We start from the raw sequence: 17,312 nt of genomic DNA, 5'->3' as shown, positions 1-17,312 counted from the left end.
ACTGGATGCAACTCCATTCACCACAACTCTCTGGGCCCGGCCGTCCAGCCAGTTTTTTACCCAGCGCAGAGTTCACCTGTCTAAGCCGTGAGACGCCAGCTTCTCCAGGAGAATGCTGTGGGAATCCACGCAGTCCAGTCACCGCTTCATTTTCTGTCTTTAGTGATGGAGCAATCTGTTCTATTTTTGCCAAACTTTTGTTTTACAATTTTATTTTTTATTATTTTGCAGTGGCAAATTCAAAATGTTCCTCCTTTTTTGTATGAGGTATATTAGGAGTGGCATATCAGCTATAGAGATGGCCTGCAGCACTACTTTATCTATATGAAAGCTATGGTAACAAGTCCTCTCAGCATTTCTAGTCTGCAGCAGCGGAAAAAGTAGGCCGTGTTAATTGAAATTGGCACCTCTTGCTTAGGAAAATTTTTAATAGAAAGGCATTTTCTGTGGATGAGACTCAGCTGAGGAGTGTTGCTGGTTTTCACGTTTCTTCCTCCATAATGGAAGAGACTTCCATATTTACTTGATCTTATATAAAGAGAAGAGCTGTAAAACATAAGGAGAACTATTAAAAAAAAAAAAAAAAAATAAAATCAGTCATTTCTTAAGCCTTCAAAATCTCAATTGAAGATCATCATATGTCAGAATTTTGATCCAGTTTGCTGTGGAGTCCAGCAAGCACTACCTCAGCATCAGAACTAAACAACTGGTACTCTGTAGAGGAATCCTACTCTGGATTTTCTTTCTTGATTTCTTTTGTTTTTTTCTTATTTAGATTCCTCACTTTCCTGTGTATACTCGCTCTGGAGAGGTTACAATATCTATTGAGCTTAAGAAATCTGGTTTTACGCTGTCACTGCAAATGCTTGAGCTGATAACGCGACTCCATCAGTACATTTTTTCACATATTCTTCGTCTTGAGAAACCTGCACTAGAGTTCAAACCCACAGAAGCTGATTCAGCCTATTGTGTTCTACCTCTTAATGTTGGTAAGAACAGAGCTCTTGTTTTTTTAAATACTCACTTTGAATTCCTTTAGCAACACATTTGTTAATGTTTATGTTAAATCTCAGGTGTTAGCTGTAGAAATAATACCATATGTGGTGGTATGAAAATTTGTCAGTTATATTTTTATTACTTCTTCACAATTCCAAATTAGTTTTAACTTGGTTATATGAGTTGATTTATAGTAGGTTTCAGCTGACTCCATAAGGGTTTAAAATCATACGTATGTCTGCTTTGAATTTTTTTTAATTAATCAAATATCTGTATAGAATAATAATCAAATTTTGTAATTTACAACTTCCCAGAAAAGTTCAGCCTAGAAAACGCCCCCCTGAATAACTGAGTTACGCATTTTCCTTTTTAAGTTGATGACTCCAGCACTTTGGACATTGACTTTAAGTTTATGGAAGACATTGAGAAATCTGAGGCACGTACAGGCATTCCCAGTACACAATATACAAAAGAAATGCCTTTTATTTTCAAGTTAGAAGATTACCAAGATGCGGTTATCATTCCACGGTGAGTACTATGTATATACTTTAGGTATGTACCTATTGTATTTATACAAACACTTGAATAAGGGGATGTTAGTATCCACAACAGAATTGCTTGTAATAAATGTATGCTATTAATCTGAAGGTATCTGGTGGTGTCTCAAATAATTTAAGGATATTTTTTAGTGAGTAGTTAATCTTACATAGTAGGATTTAACTGTTTAGGCCTCCCAAGGCTCATTACCTTTTTATTAGGAATAGTAGAGTTCACCACAAAACTTACATAGTATTCTGATAAAATGTTGTGACTTCATCAAGAACTGGCCTATTGAAACCAATTTTACTTTGGAAGATTGAATGGGAGCCCTCTTCTCTGGTTACTGCTTATTCACAACAAAGGCCTGCTAAAGGAAGGTATGCTGTTGGTAGATGGAAAAATTAACAAGTGAAAAAGACCGGTTAAAAGAATCTTTCTATTGAGTGGTATTTAGAGGAGAAATTTACATCATTTTATGTACTGGATATGCAAAGGTTCTCCAAAATTGGTAGGTTTTGTGGAGATTTAATTATTCCCTATGTCATGTTTGGCATGATGTGAAAAAAGAAAATGGACTGACTGGCTTGTGCTTGTACCTAGTATATTGTAAACAACGGTAGTTGCAGAATATATATGAAAGATAAATATTAGTACTTTGTTTTGGCCTCATCTGTTAGACAATTTTTTTTTCTTTAAATGTCTTCCTCCTGTGCTGATGACTACTGCAGTAAAAATGCTAGTGTAAAAGTGGTGATGCACCATCACTGTGTATAAGCATTACTTCATTGTGATCAGAGTTAACGCAATAGAAATAGCTCGTAGGTGGTGTGAATTAGCACAGTTGCTGGACTTCAGTGAAGCTATGGTATTTCACCTGTCTGAAGATCTGGCCACAGTGCCTAAACCAGTATTATTCCTCCCCCTTCCCTCTCTCTCTCTCTCTTTTTTTTCTTTTTGGATGGGGGTGGGGCTGGGGTAGGTGGCTGAGTACATCTCCTGTGAGAATTATTAGTTACCATCTGATAATGTTCAGGCTTGGGAGAAGCCAAAAATTTTTGACCTTGTTTCATACATTAAGAAATCTCAGAATTTCAAGTACTTCTGTTTTCAGTCAACATAAAAATGGTGGAAATATGTTTGTTGTTCTCTGTCCTGCTTGGTTGTGAGCTCCTCAGGGGAAGCATGATACAGTGACTGTGTATTGGTACAGTTCTGATTGAATTCTTCGGAGTAGGCATGGTTGTGAATAAGATAAGAAAAAAAGATTCCTGAAAGCTCCTTTAACCAGCATGTTCTTCAATGAAGAAGCTCAGGCAGCCTGGGAATATGGTTTTCTTGATTTTTCTCTTTGGAAGAAAGCTAAAAAGACTCATTAATAGTGCGGTAATTTTATTTGGCTATGTCTATTTAGATATTTGAATAGAAGCTTAAAATGATAAATGCAGCAGATCAAAGTATGAAATAAGCTAATATGCAAATCTAAATATTGAATGTTGATTTCTATGATTTCATAGGGTTTTTTATTATTATTGTTTTCCTGTGCATGTTTATCACCATAGTATCCAATGATCACAATAGTATCACAGTAAAGGTGTTGCAGCATTCTGGCTTTATTTTTGTAACATTCTGCCTGTATTACAAGAACTGCACTGTCCTTGGGAGGCTTGTGAATTTACCTTACTAGGTATTTGGGGTTTTGTATTTTAACTTTATTACGGAGGATGACTTGATTAAAATGCCAGTTTAGATGTAAGGTAGTACAATCTTTGTATGCAGTAGAACTCCATTTCTATGGATTTTAGCACACAGGAGACTAAACATTAAAAAGCCAAATTATCAAGTTTAATTGTTAGGTGTTTGGAATTAAGAAATTATCATTTGCAGCATTACTCTTGGAGATTGCTGTCCAGAGCTTGATTTTATATTAGATATTGAAGACATAAATCCTGCATTTAACGTAAATGTTTCTGTAGAGGGAATTCTGTAGATTATAGATTGACTTTATTCTTCCTTATCTTATAGCACATTTCTCATTTAGTTATTTGAGTTAGCTAAACAAATAGTTTCTACAACAAAAAACCCCACCAACCAAAAACTTCGAGTTATTTAACGGTTTATCACCTGACCACATTAGAACATGAAGAACTTAGCACAAGCTTTACTCTAAGGCTATTACATATGCCAAAATATTTTTTTTTTTTTTTTTTTTAGATATCGAAATTTTGATCAGCCTCATCGATTCTATGTAGCTGATGTATACACTGATCTTACTCCACTCAGTAAATTCCCTTCCCCTGAATATGAAACCTTTGCTGAATATTATAAAACAAAGTATAATCTTGACCTGACCAATCTCAACCAGCCACTGCTGGATGTGGACCATACATCTTCAAGGTAACAACAGTCATATTTGTGTCTGATGTTTGTAGTTTGACAATAAAGTACTCTTTTTCTTTTAAATTATGGGATAAAGCTAAGGGCTTGTGTTTTCCAAAATAATGACTGATTTTTCTCTTGAGGGGTACTTAACTTATGTTATAACAACTGTAACTTGAGTCCATTTTTTTTCCAGAGGTAACTCTGCTGTCACTTCACAATGCGTTAAGGTTGAATACTAAGCATAAGTCATCGCTTTAGAAAGTTTAGGCTAGTAAGTTCTATTCATTAATTATGTACTTAAAGTATTTTCACGTGGTTTTTAGACTTAATCTTTTGACTCCTCGCCATTTGAATCAGAAGGGGAAAGCACTTCCACTAAGCAGTGCTGAGAAGAGGAAAGCAAAGTGGGAAAGTTTGCAGAATAAGCAGGTAAAATAGAAGTATCTCATTCAAGTTGCCTCTCTCTTAACAGTGATCTGACGACTACCTTTACAGGTAAAATTCCTTTCTTCCTTCCTCCTCTCCCCAGATACTGGTTCCAGAGCTCTGTGCTATACATCCTATTCCAGCATCATTGTGGAGAAAAGCAGTTTGCCTCCCCAGCATACTTTATCGCTTGCACTGCCTTTTGACAGCAGAGGAACTAAGAGCTCAAACAGCCACTGATGCTGGTGTAGGGGTTAAATCACTTCCTGCAGATTTCAGGCATGTATTTTTCAATATGATATCTGACTTCATTGGAAAACAAGGTGAAAACTTAAACGTTACTGCATGAATTTAAAACTGATACCCTTTGTTTAACTCATGTCAGTGTTCAGTGAAACATAGTTTAAAAAGACTTGATTGTGAGTGGTGAAGTTAGATGCTGCAGTCACTGCTCTTTCCGGAAGAATGTGGCTTTTTTAAACATGTATGTGCATACAGAGTCTTCTTGTCTTGTGGTAATATTTTTTTAACAAAATCAGCATGTATCTTTACAGATATCCTAACTTGGACTTCGGATGGAAAAAGTCTATTGACAGCAAATCCTTCATTTCTATTCCCAACTCCTCTTTAGCAGAGAACGAAAATTACTGTAAGCACAGCACAATTGTAGTCCCTGAAAATGCTGCACATCAAGGTGCTAATAGAACCTCTTCTGCAGAAAACCATGACCAAATGTCTGTGAGTTACAGAACATTGCTCAATGAGTCACCCAGTAAACTTCAAATTGATGTCTCGGCAGAACTTGCAGCAATTAATGGTGTTTCTTATAATAAAAATCTTGCCAATGGCAATTGTGATTTAGTTAACAGAGACTTTTGCCAAGGAAATCAGCTGAATTACTGCAGGCAGGAAATACCTGTACAACCAACTACCTCATACCCCATTCAGAATTTATACAGCAGTGAGAACCAGCCGAAGCCCAGCAATGAATGTACTCTACTGAGTAATAAATACCTTGATGGAAATGCTAACAGATCTACCTCAGATGGATGCCCCAAAATGGCAGTGACCACCAGTACTTCAAAAGCTATTAATCTTTCGAAAGACAGAGCAGATTCTGAAAAGAGCCCTTCCAGTGGGTACTCCTCAAAAACTCTCGGTCCTAATCCTGGTCTCATTCTTCAAGCTTTGACTCTTTCAAATGCTAGTGATGGATTTAATCTGGAGCGGCTAGAAATGCTTGGTGATTCATTTTTAAAGCATGCCATCACTACATACTTGTTTTGCACTTACCCTGATGCTCATGAGGGACGACTGTCATATATGAGAAGCAAAAAAGTAAGTAGTAACAATCTAATGATATTATGTAAAAGGCATGCTGTAACAAGCAATATATATAAAAATTTCACTAGAAGATTGAATGGCAACAGGTTGATTTAATTCCACAGCTTTGCTGATTATACATTGGGTAGCATGCATATTAGGAATAAAAATACAGGACTACAGGATTAATGTTGCCATAACTGTGATTGATTAAAATTGTTTCCTGCAGTTCACTTTGAAATCTACACCAGCTGATTACCAGCCTAAGAAAGGACAGGACTGAACAGAACTAAAAGTTCTGGGTTAGTGAGGATGTTTGGACTGAAACACTAGAGCTGTATTGAGTAGAAACTCTTTAACAAGAGTGCTTGAATGAAGGCGTGAGAGTTAGCAGCGTAGAGCCTTAGGTTGTAGCTTTATTTGACCTTTCCTTTGTTTCCTCAATAAGTTACTTTCCTTGAAAACTTTTAGCATGATCTTACAGGAACACTAAAAATGAAACAACAAAAAATCTTACAGAACTGTTACATCAAAACTTTTGAAAGTATTTTAAAGTAAATGTAAACAGTAGTAAGCAGAGTCTTCAGTTCTGCTGCTGTTTAAATTCTGGAATAATCAATCATGTGAAAGTTTGTTTTGTTTGGGGGTTTTTTCCCCACATAATGTGATAACTTGAATTAAATGCTAAGGATTTGGTTGTCTGCCTCTAATAAAATGCATCACTCTGACAATTAAATGATTGAGTAGTTTAATCTTGGAAAATAAGGAGGGCTAAATAAATTGCACAGTTCAAATAAAGGAAGTGATTGAATATTCAAGTTCAAATTTCAAGACTTGAAACATGGAAAGGGTGTTTAAAATGAGAAACAAAGATCAGAAGTTGATAGTTAAAAAGGAAAAGGAAGTATGTTTGTGTATGTGAGAGTGCTTTTCTCCCTTCCCTTTCAAATATTTAAAATAATTTAGAGGCTATCAAAACAACAAATCTTATTAAGTCATAATCCAGATGTTATACAGAACTGTTTTAACACTTTCTACTGCCAAGGTTTAGGTCAATCTACCCATAATAGCAATCATTTTTCATTCCAAATCTAGTCTGAATGTTGATTATTAATACTGCTAATTAATGACACTTATAAAGGTTATGTTTACTGTTATTTTAAAAGTAGCAATTTTGTTTTGCAAAGAAAATTTAATCTATCAGATTTCTTTAACTGAAACTGTCACACCTAATATGCTTGGCCTTAAAATAAATAAATCAATATGTACCTTGCTGTGGATTGGTTGTCCTATATTAAGAAAGCTGAGCTCCCTTTTGAGAACTAGAGAAGATGCATAATGGTACAAAATCTGGCTTGACATGTAAAATTGGTTTGCTCCTTTTGCATTTTAACGTAATATCAGATTTCTTTAACTGAAACTGTCACACCTAATATGCTTGGCCTTAAAATAAATAAATCAATATGTACCTTGCTGTGGGTTGGGTTTTGTTTTTCTATAATTATGAAGTCTGTTTTGAGAACTAGAGAAGATGCATAATGGTACAAAATCTGGCTTGACATGTAAAATTGGTTTGCTCCTTTTGCATTTTAACGTAATTTTATGTGAATGTATGACCAGAGGTTTATCAGTATGTTTTCCTTGAAGGTCAGCAACTGCAACTTGTATCGCCTTGGAAAAAAGAAAGGACTGCCTAGTCGTATGGTGGTATCGATTTTTGATCCCCCGGTCAATTGGCTTCCTCCTGGTTACATAGTAAACCAGGACAAGAGCAACACTGATAAGTGGGAGAAAGATGAAATGGTAAGACTTTTATTTAACTATAATGAGGAATAATTATTTGCGTGTCTGTATTCTCACCCCTACCTCCTCCCACCTCTCAGATATTTTGGTATGTTTTCAGCAAAAAAAAAGTAAATCTGTATCTTTGTTTTCTTTCTAAAACTTCACTGTAACTTATGGAAAATGAGAGGAAAACTGATCCTGAATAGAACCTGAAGTAAGGAAATTTACTGAACATCATCCAGTAATGAGTGTATATATTAATGGAAAAGCAGGGAAGAAAAACTTTTTTGCTTGTAGTTAGCATGGTCTCAGGAGTTTTTCTGAAATTTCTCTTGGAAATTTTAAACAGAATTATCATTACTGTTTTTTTCTGTAATATGTATAGGCAGAAGATGGTCTGCTTTTTAATAAGTAATAAATAATAATATTTATAAATGATACATAATATTTATAAATTATAAATAATAAACAGGTAAATAATGAATATTTATTTAATAAATAAAATCACCTTTATAGAATATATGAAAAGGAGTTGCTGTTTTTCATAGCGCTGAGGCAGAATGAAGATTAGAACTGGCTTGAGAAAATGTTCAATATTGGTTGCTCTTAGCCACACCATGGGTATGACTGAGAGCTACTTCTCATCCAAAATACAGTGCTGGCTTAAACACCCTCACTGTCTATCACCAAAAGCTTCAGAATTACAAATCTTAATGAGGAACAATTCAAATTATTTTCTGACTAAACTCATTGTATGTCGAGAGTAGAAATGCATGTATAAGAAATATCACTGATCACAGCAGTCAGTAACGTAATCTTTTTAAGTGTTTGAGACCGGTTTTGAGGTTGGGGGAAGGGGGTGGAGTGATTTTTTTCTTTTTCCCAACTCTGAAGACCACACTCGGATTGTAGAACCACCAGAGGGCACATGAGAGGACTGTTAGGTAGATGTACTGTGCAAATAAATGTTTATTGCAGAATAAAACAACCTGATTATTGTGGTTCTGTATTGTGCCAAGACTTCATTTCAAAGAGACTTAGTGCTATACCTTTCTAAAAATAAAATAGCGCATTTGGGACAGGAGCTAATCATTGCTTTTAAAAAGCTTTCAGTTGTCCGTAACTTTTCAGTGGCCTCTTCCTCTTTGCTAGTCACTGTTTATTTGTGAATAGAACACACAATTTTAGACCAAAATGCAGACAGTAATGCAACTAAGTAGTAGGGTTTTTGTGCCAAGTAGATATTTTGCTTTCTTGGATGTAAACTTCATTCTCCATCCATGGGCTGATGGTCTATGACTGAGGCTAGAAATCTCATGTCATTATGACAAATTATTACTAAAACATCCTAGTCAAATGTTGATTTTTTTTGTGTGTGTGTGTTATCAGGCTTTATTAAGGGGAAAGATTTTTCCTTTGTTCATTTGATCAAATAGCTGATTTCCAAAAAGCATGAAAAGCACTTACATGTATTTATCTTCAGCTTGTAAGTAGCCATAACTTATTCAAAATCAATCAGGTATTCTTTAAGAAAAGGTTCTTTCTTCTGGGGTTCATTGTTGGTTTAGTTTTTAAATGCTGTCTAATGATGAAAAATATCAACTATCAGAATTGCTTCCTGGCTCCTTTACCTGCTGTTCGTTCTCATCACTTAAATTTTTTTTTTTTAATACAAGAAGCGAAGTGCAGACAATGTTAGGGTAGTTCATGTAGCTGTCCTGCTAATTAAAATGATTTTAAGAAACTTGTGAATGAAGTTGTAGTAAAAATGGAATTTATCATTTGTTAAATCTTTGTGAAAACAGACACCGAAATCTGTTTTGAATCGTCCGTATAGGTATGTCTCATTCAGAGAGTGTGTTTTTATTTCAGTGACAGATACTACAGAAGGTGTGTAACAAGAAAAAATCAGCACTAGCTCTAGTTGGGACTGGTTAAATTAGTCTTACTCTGAGCATTATACTGCTACTAGTATCCAAAATAACTTTCAAATCAAGTTCTGCTATCTCTTTCTGATCAATCACAGAAATCCCTGCTGTGTATATGTGAGATGGGTAATTACAGCAGCAGAAATTCTTCCAGCAAAATGTCTAAACTATCAATTTCTACAGCCACTTTTTTTCCTCTCCTCTCATTAGTAAACCTGACTAAGCCTGCCCATCCTGATGAGGAACGTCGTGATCTGTTTGATCCTTAGATGGTTTTGAGTGCTGTCTAGTGCACCTTACGGCTGCCACCCATCCACACCTCTAAAGGGTTGTGCATTTGGCCCAAAGGGAGAGGTCCCCAGTGGTAGCATCTGGTTCACAGATTTGCAAGATTAAGTGACTGAGACCTACAATATGACATACATAGATTGAGGGCAGATATAGGCTGTTTCACTTGATTCAAAATGGTGTTGGCTTTCAGGACCCAATCCAGAAAAGCACTTTGAATCTGATCTTGCTCCTATCAAATTCAGTGGCAGAATTCCCACTGACATCAGTGATGCTGGGTTGAGCCTGTGAATAGTCCTTTTGATGTTAGGAAGACTACTTGTGCATTTAGCTAATATGTTTAAGTGCTTTCCTGGATTGGGGCCATGGCAAATTGTAGAGCACTGTATAGCTTGGGCATATCTGTGTTCAATTTATAATTTACATCAAGCCATACCAATTTGCTCAATATGAGCAGGGAAAAGACATGAGACGTCATTAGTTTTACTGTTGTGGGTAGGTATGTAAGTATTAGAAAATTGGTGACAACTTTAACTTTTCTTTTAATTAGTTAAGGCTGTTAAGTATAGTGTGAAAAAACCCAAAAGTTTAAACAAATATGTACTCATTTAAAGGATAGGATTAATACTAGTTGCCTTTGCATTGAGTTATTGTCCTACTTGATGATTTAATGTATATGTTAATATTCAGTTTAAAAACAAACAAACAACAAAAACCTCTATTATAGAAGTGTGCCATTTTTTCTGATTCTCCATTTTTAGACCTGCTATATTGAAATCCTGGTAATACTAAATGTATGACAAACTAGAGAGGTTTCAATATTTGTTAAAATTAAGAACCACAGTGCAAGTTAATAATTCTTAGACAACCAAAAATTGGCCTATATCTCACATCTAATAAGCAGCAAGATCACTTACTAAATCCCCAACACATGCAGTAAAGACTGTCACCCACATAAGCATTAGCTTCTTGCCAACTAACTGGTATTAGACTCATTTTTGATCTGTAATATAAAAATCACCTGCACTAATTCACTAAACTTACTTTCTACTAGTTTGCCATGTAGACTGAATTAATTTGCAGCTAACCGTTTGAGAGCATAGATCAATGTATTTTGCTGCTTCAAGTGATGATTATTGAAGGACTAGGGTAAAGAAGTTCTTACAGTTGTTTCACTGAATGCGTTTTCCGTTTGTGTCCCAAACCTGAGATTATCATGATTGTGACTATAGTAAACCCAGCAAGCCCCTTAGTACTTGCCATAGAAGGATGTAGAAAGAATCTTTGGTTACGTTGATTAAACATTTGTAGTAGCCTTACTTAGCAGCTAGAGAGAAGGATGCAACCAAAACTGTTTCTTGTACTTCTCTAAATTTGTTAATTTAGACTTTTTTCTTTTGTTTACTTTGGCATGCAAGTATATAATGTTTAATGGTTTTAAAATTAATTGTATGTGCATCACATTCAAGTATAAGCATGAGTTCCTGTGAAATGCAGCATGTGTTATATGTTTGTAGAACATACGCTATTACAGGTTAGTGATAAAGGTTTTGTACTCCAAGACAATTATTCTAGTCTTAGAATGCTAGTGTTACTTGAGGTTGTATTGTACATCTGATCAGACAATGTAATTAGGAACACTAATTTAAAAATTAGTCGTCTTATTAGCAGACACTACTCAAATCTTACTCTTATGACAGTTCTGGAATAAAGGTTTCTCATTTCCCTCTTCAGTACCATATTTTTTTGTGTTCTTTCATAGACAAAGGAGAACTTGTTGGCTAATGGTAAACTTGATGATTATGATGATGATGAAGAGGATGAAGACCTAATGTGGAGGTTACCCAAGGAAGAAGCAGACTTTGAAGATGATTTTCTGGAGTATGATCAGGAGCATATCAAATTCATTGATAATATGTTAATGGGATCAGGGGCTTTTGTGAAGAAAATTTCTCTCTCACACTTTTCAACCACTGATTCAAACTATGAATGGAAAGCACCCAAAAAGTCATCCCTGGGTAATGTTCACTTTTCATCAGATTTTGATGATTTTGACTATAGCTCTTGGGATGCTATGTGCTATCTGGATCCTAGCAAGGCTGTTGAAGAGGATGATTTTGTAGTGGGCTTCTGGAATCCATCAGAAGAAAACTGTGGTGTTGATGCAGGAAAACAGTCTATCTCATATGACTTGCATACAGAGCAGTGTATTGCTGACAAAAGCATTGCAGACTGTGTGGAAGCCCTGTTGGGCTGCTATCTGACCAGCTGTGGTGAAAGAGCTGCTCAGCTTTTCCTGTGTTCATTGGGGCTGAAGGTGCTCCCTGTAATTAAAAAGACTGATTGGGAAGGCACTTCGTGTGCTACCAGAGAGAATTGTAACAGTGAGCAGAAAAATCTTTCACCAAACTCTGTTTCTGCTTCTGTAGCTAATTCAGAGTCTTCTCTGTATAAAGACCTGGAGTATGGCTGTTTGAAGATTCCACCGAGGTGTATGTTTGATCACCCAGATGCTGAAAAAACCCTAAATCACCTTATTTCTGGTTTTGAAAACTTTGAGAAGAAAATAAACTACAGTTTTAAGAACAAGGCTTATCTTCTTCAGGCATTTACTCATGCCTCATACCATTATAATACCATTACTGGTAAGTTGTCTTAAAGAAACTAGGGTTTTTTTCCCCTATTGTAAATGTAAGAGAAGCAGTATATGTTGTGTTCCGATACGTAGTCTTTTTTTAGACATCACGTGGTACTTTAAGAAGTCAATAGCTTCTGAATACAAAATCTTAGAAAAGAATATCTTGCCCCTTATTTAGAGGGGGATACTTGTTGAAGCTGTGTCTCAATGATTATTCATATTTTGACTTGATACAGATAGATTTACTGAAGCCTAGCCAAGTTTTGGGAAAGAGCAGCATTTTTCATCTCTGCTGTATCACTAGTTGTATATGACTGACATTAGGTCCTCATTTAGCTGAAATCAGTTATTGTAGAACTCTGGAAAACTGCAGTGTACTTCTAGAAGTAGCTATCATGTTTTGCAAATATATTTAGCAAATTTGTCCCATAATTTAATCCCAAGAATATTACCCTTTGACTGTACTTCTGAAGATTAAAAGTAGACTATACAATTTTTATTAGCTGAATAGTCTATAGGATAGCAAAATATGGAGACTTCTGTTTGAAGTTGTGAATTGGAAGGCTTAATTTAAGTCTAGGCATTTTACTCTGTAAATATTTAAAATCAAAGTTTGAAGCAGTTGACTAAATCAGACTAAATATTAATTTCAGGTTAACTGCTTAATGTTTCTGTACATGATCTCATAAAAGATTTTACAGCAGTACAAATTTGTATTTCTGTATTCTTCTTGAATTTTTTGCTTATACTAATTAATTTAGTATTCGTTCATTCTAAAACTTTAAATATTTTCCTATGATAATATGCAATTAAAAACAAACCATGGTAAAATTCCAACCCTATTTGAAGTGAATGGCAAATTCCTGTGCAGTCAGCAGTCTGAATTTTTCCCCATAGTGAATTGGTTCCTTATTCCAAGAAGTAAGAAAGCTCTGCTTTAATTAAATAAGTCATTTTGAAATGTTAGTACATTGAGAAACAGTTCTGACAAAACACTGAAATGCTGGTTTGGTTTTTCATTCTAGGTGATATTACCCACATATATATATATGTATATATTTACTTTTTACAAATATGTCACAAAACATACAGAAGGTAGATGATTCCTTTTTATATGTATACTAACAAACAGAAAAGTTGAGGCATAGTGCCTAGATGAAATTACGTTGTTGGTAGCAGAAACTTTTGATTCCATTTCTATTTACCAAGCAAGACAATTGTGAATTTCTGTTACTTTTCTCTTAAGAATTAGCTAGAGGTTGAGCTCTGGCGGCATCTTAGGTTCAGCTGCTATAAAAGCAATTTAGTACTTGCCATTTCACACTCACGTTATTTTTGTAGTAATTTTGTCTTCCTTCCTTCTGTACTCACCTATCCCCATTTGCTTTCAAGAGGGTTTTTTGCTTTTGTTTATAGTCTAAAAATAGACCTCCATAGCTCTCCATTCCCGTGTCCCCTGTCAATTTTCCAAACTGCAAAGGCTTGGCAATTTTAGTTTCCAGTTTAAAACTCCCATTCTGAATGGGAATCTTTGTTCGATGCTTTTTGAGAGATCTAAATGTGTGGCAAATTAGATAAAAATCTCAGATTGTATGTTCCCCCTGCTTTTAATGCATTGATTTCTTTATTAATTTTTTGGAGGTTTATTTGTTACTGTTTTCAGATCAGCCTGCTGGTGGAATCTCTTGATTTTACTTTTTTGATGTTTCTCAGCACAATGTGAAGATCATGAGTAAAAGCATTAATTGATTATAAACACAAGTGTTTTGCTAGCCTGACAAATTAACATTGGGTTCAAAAGTGGCTTTATTATTAGATACAACTTCTGTTTTTTCTGATTTTTTTTTTTTTTTTTTTTTTTTTTTTTTACTAATTCAATAGCAATACTTCTTTTTTTTTTTTTTTTTTTTTTTTTTTTTTTTTTTTTTTTACTAATTCAATAGCAATCTCTTTAAACACAAAGATACGTGTTCTAAAAAACAGATTGTCTTCTCTGAGCATTGGTTAGTTTGTGGAATTTAGATGGCAGTGTACCAAACCTCCTATCCAGAAAGGCCTGGAAAGAATGTGTGTGTTAAACTTAATTGTGTTGTTGTACGTTCTTCTATTTCCAATGCTTTAAGATTGTTACCAGCGCTTAGAATTCCTGGGAGATGCAATTTTGGACTACCTCATAACCAAGCACCTTTATGAAGACCCACGGCAACACTCTCCAGGAGTTCTTACTGACCTACGATCTGCTCTAGTCAATAATACCATTTTTGCATCATTAGCTGTAAAGTATGACTACCACAAGTACTTCAAAGCTGTCTCTCCTGAACTGTTTCATGTTATTGATGACTTTGTGCAGTTTCAAATGGAAAAGAATGAAATGCAAGGAATGGATTCTGAGGTTAGTGCAAGTAGAAGAAATGTGTTCAGTATCTGATTTGAAGCATGTCACCGCATTTTCTTAGCATGATGCGCATTTCTGTAATGTTTTAGTTTTACGCACATAGCAGCCGTAGAAGCAGGCTCCCAGTAATAAAACATGCAATATGCAAAGTAAAATACAATCTTCAGAAAGTATAAAGTCAGTAAGAACATTCAGAAAATATTAAATTGAAACTAGTTTGCCTGTAGAGTTTTCTGTGACACTTGATTTCGGTCACTATTTTGCTTTTGCATTGTTGTTAGGACAGCCTTGGGGGGGGGGAATGCTTAGCTTGCTTTCTCCACTGACAGATTGGAAGCACTACTATACCATAAAATTGTGATGAAGAGTTACTAAGTCACATAATGCTGATTCAGGATAGGATATCCATGCAACATCATGAACAATACTACCTTGGCACAGTGCTGGGATTATTTAATGTAGTACACTGACAGAGATTTCCACTGTTTTTAATCTGATGATTTCTGCTGGAGCAGGTGTCACTGCACTGTACTCAAGGGTGTTTGACATGCTCCTAAAGGCTTTATCTCTGCTAGCCAGGGAAACATATGCGTCTTTCAAATAAGCCACTTGAAAAATAGTTTAACTGAAGACTTGCAAACATGCATCATATCTGTGTTATGCAGGAAGGCTGATGATAGTATCTATTTGCTGGAGAATGGACTAAAACTAACTCATTTAGATAAGTTGCTCAGAAAATGTATGAGAGCAAGGGCCTTGTGAGTCAAATTCTAATCAGAATCCTGGAAGAGACGGACTTTCTCGTTATCCTTTCTTTAAAAGTGTTATCCAGTAGAATATCCCTAATAGTTTGTCTTCTGAAAAACTGACCAATCTCTTAAAAAATATTCTGATAATACTCCAGCACTAAATAAACCTGTTATCTTTGTCTTTAGTAATTTCTTCTTTCTGATATACAATTTAAAAGCTTGGGAATCAAAATACTTCAGTTACATATATGTGTTTACAGCCCTTGCGCTCTGTTGCAGAGTGAAATCCATATGTTTTATGGGAAGGTCCAGAAAACACTGACTAAGAAATTTGTCACTGAAATTTAGATAATAAAAATTACTTTACATCAGAGGATCAAACTCTGTTACCCATCTTGTTTTCTTCACAATATGAGTGAAAAGGCTAAAAACTTATTTTAAGAGGTCATAGTAGTGATTTTTAGCTTTGTTCAATTTTTGCTATTATGCAGAAAGATTGCCTAGAAACTTCCACCGAAGTTGCAACCAAATTGTATGATAGCTGTTTCAAATAAAATTCTTGTTTCACTCTCCCTACGCCTGCTCCCTATCTTGGTCTGGCACTGAATTACTGAAACTCTTATTTCATCAGAGTTAATGCAAGAGTCTTTGTTTCTGCAGTTCATGCCAGCTAGACTGGTTTCCATGTGTGTCTCCACGTCATCTGCTTTTCTTTTTTCAAATCTCACTCCTGAAACATCTGTTGTCCCTTGCCTTATAGCTCTTAGTTTCTCTCTCCGTTATTTCAGTATAACTCAAAAGTGCTTCAGTTTGCACTTGGTAAGAAATACGCTATTCAAAACAGTTGAATTTGTTTTTTAACATCAAAATTCCCGTTTGGAGTGTGTACACATCAGGTCTGACTTCTTGTTTGATTTATTTTAGGTAGAAATATTGGGTGGAACTAGTTTATGAAGTATTATGGTGACTCTTAAGAGGACTGGATCAGGTTTTAAACCCCAAATAGGGGCCAAATAGAGTGAGAGGGTAGCTGCTGGGGGAAAAGACTGACAAACTTATTTCTCATTAGGCAGAGGAGAGTAATGGTCAAAAATTTTGTTTGCAGGTTACTTCGTTTGAACTTAGGTGAATGTGAATGTATATTACATGTATTTGAGGTATTTTCAGTAAAGGATTAGATACTCAAGACCTTTAAGACATACTGAAAGTTTAGTTTTAATAATGAGAATAGACTGTTGTCTTAAATTAGTAGCATAGAAGAAAACACTGCCTGCTACATCTAAAAAATACCTAAGTGTGCCTGTTAGTTCAGTCTAGTGTTGCTGGTTATCAGTTATTAATGGCTTATTTTACTAATGCTTGTTTCATGCTTGTCTTCTGGGGTAAATGAGGTAAGGAAAGGTACATCCGACTTTCATCCAGAGATTGGACTTACAGATTTTAAAGTCTCCTTCTAGGACATGTTTAATGTATGAACTCTTCCCTTGTTATGAGTAGCTTTCTAGTATTAACTGATAGAGCCAAGTCTGTTTCTTATTGGAAAAAACAGACCCATGGTGAAATCCTACAGAATTATTACGAGAGGAATTCACAAAGCATGTAAGGTCTCTGTACGCAATGGTGTTTGGGATTTTTTTTCACATTTGAAAAATGATATATCCAGCAACTTGGTTTCATTGGGGAATAAAAAACCAATTTCATTGTGGAAAGTTGTCAATGAAAAGCTTAAAGGAAGCAGCTCAGGATAGGATGTAAGAGAGCTTACACTTCTGAAGATCTTTGTTTTATTTTAAAAGAAACAATTGTTTCTCTTTTCTCCTCTCCCCTTCGCTCCCCCCCCCCCCCCCCCCCCCTCAACTCTAACA

The 17,312-nt window shown here is 35.3% G+C and overlaps 1 protein-coding gene across 1 annotated transcript in view; it reads left to right on the top strand.

Moving 5' to 3' along the window:
- Positions 1-17,312, top strand: part of DICER1 (dicer 1, ribonuclease III) — a 53,512-nt gene that overhangs the window by 30,677 nt on the left and 5,523 nt on the right. The window contains exons 17-25 of the mRNA XM_019472502.1: positions 776-989; positions 1,371-1,524; positions 3,748-3,930; positions 4,239-4,344; positions 4,445-4,620; positions 4,896-5,679; positions 7,312-7,467; positions 11,428-12,310; positions 14,427-14,695. Of these exons, the coding sequence (XP_019328047.1) occupies positions 776-989; positions 1,371-1,524; positions 3,748-3,930; positions 4,239-4,344; positions 4,445-4,620; positions 4,896-5,679; positions 7,312-7,467; positions 11,428-12,310; positions 14,427-14,695 (2,925 nt within the window). The remainder of the gene's footprint in view (positions 1-775; positions 990-1,370; positions 1,525-3,747; positions 3,931-4,238; positions 4,345-4,444; positions 4,621-4,895; positions 5,680-7,311; positions 7,468-11,427; positions 12,311-14,426; positions 14,696-17,312) is intronic.

Source organism: Aptenodytes forsteri, unplaced genomic scaffold (assembly GCF_000699145.1).
Source record: "Aptenodytes forsteri isolate BGI_AS27 unplaced genomic scaffold, ASM69914v1 Scaffold193, whole genome shotgun sequence".
NCBI lineage: Eukaryota > Metazoa > Chordata > Aves > Sphenisciformes > Spheniscidae > Aptenodytes > Aptenodytes forsteri.
This window is presented reverse-complemented; position numbering and strand designations above follow the sequence as displayed.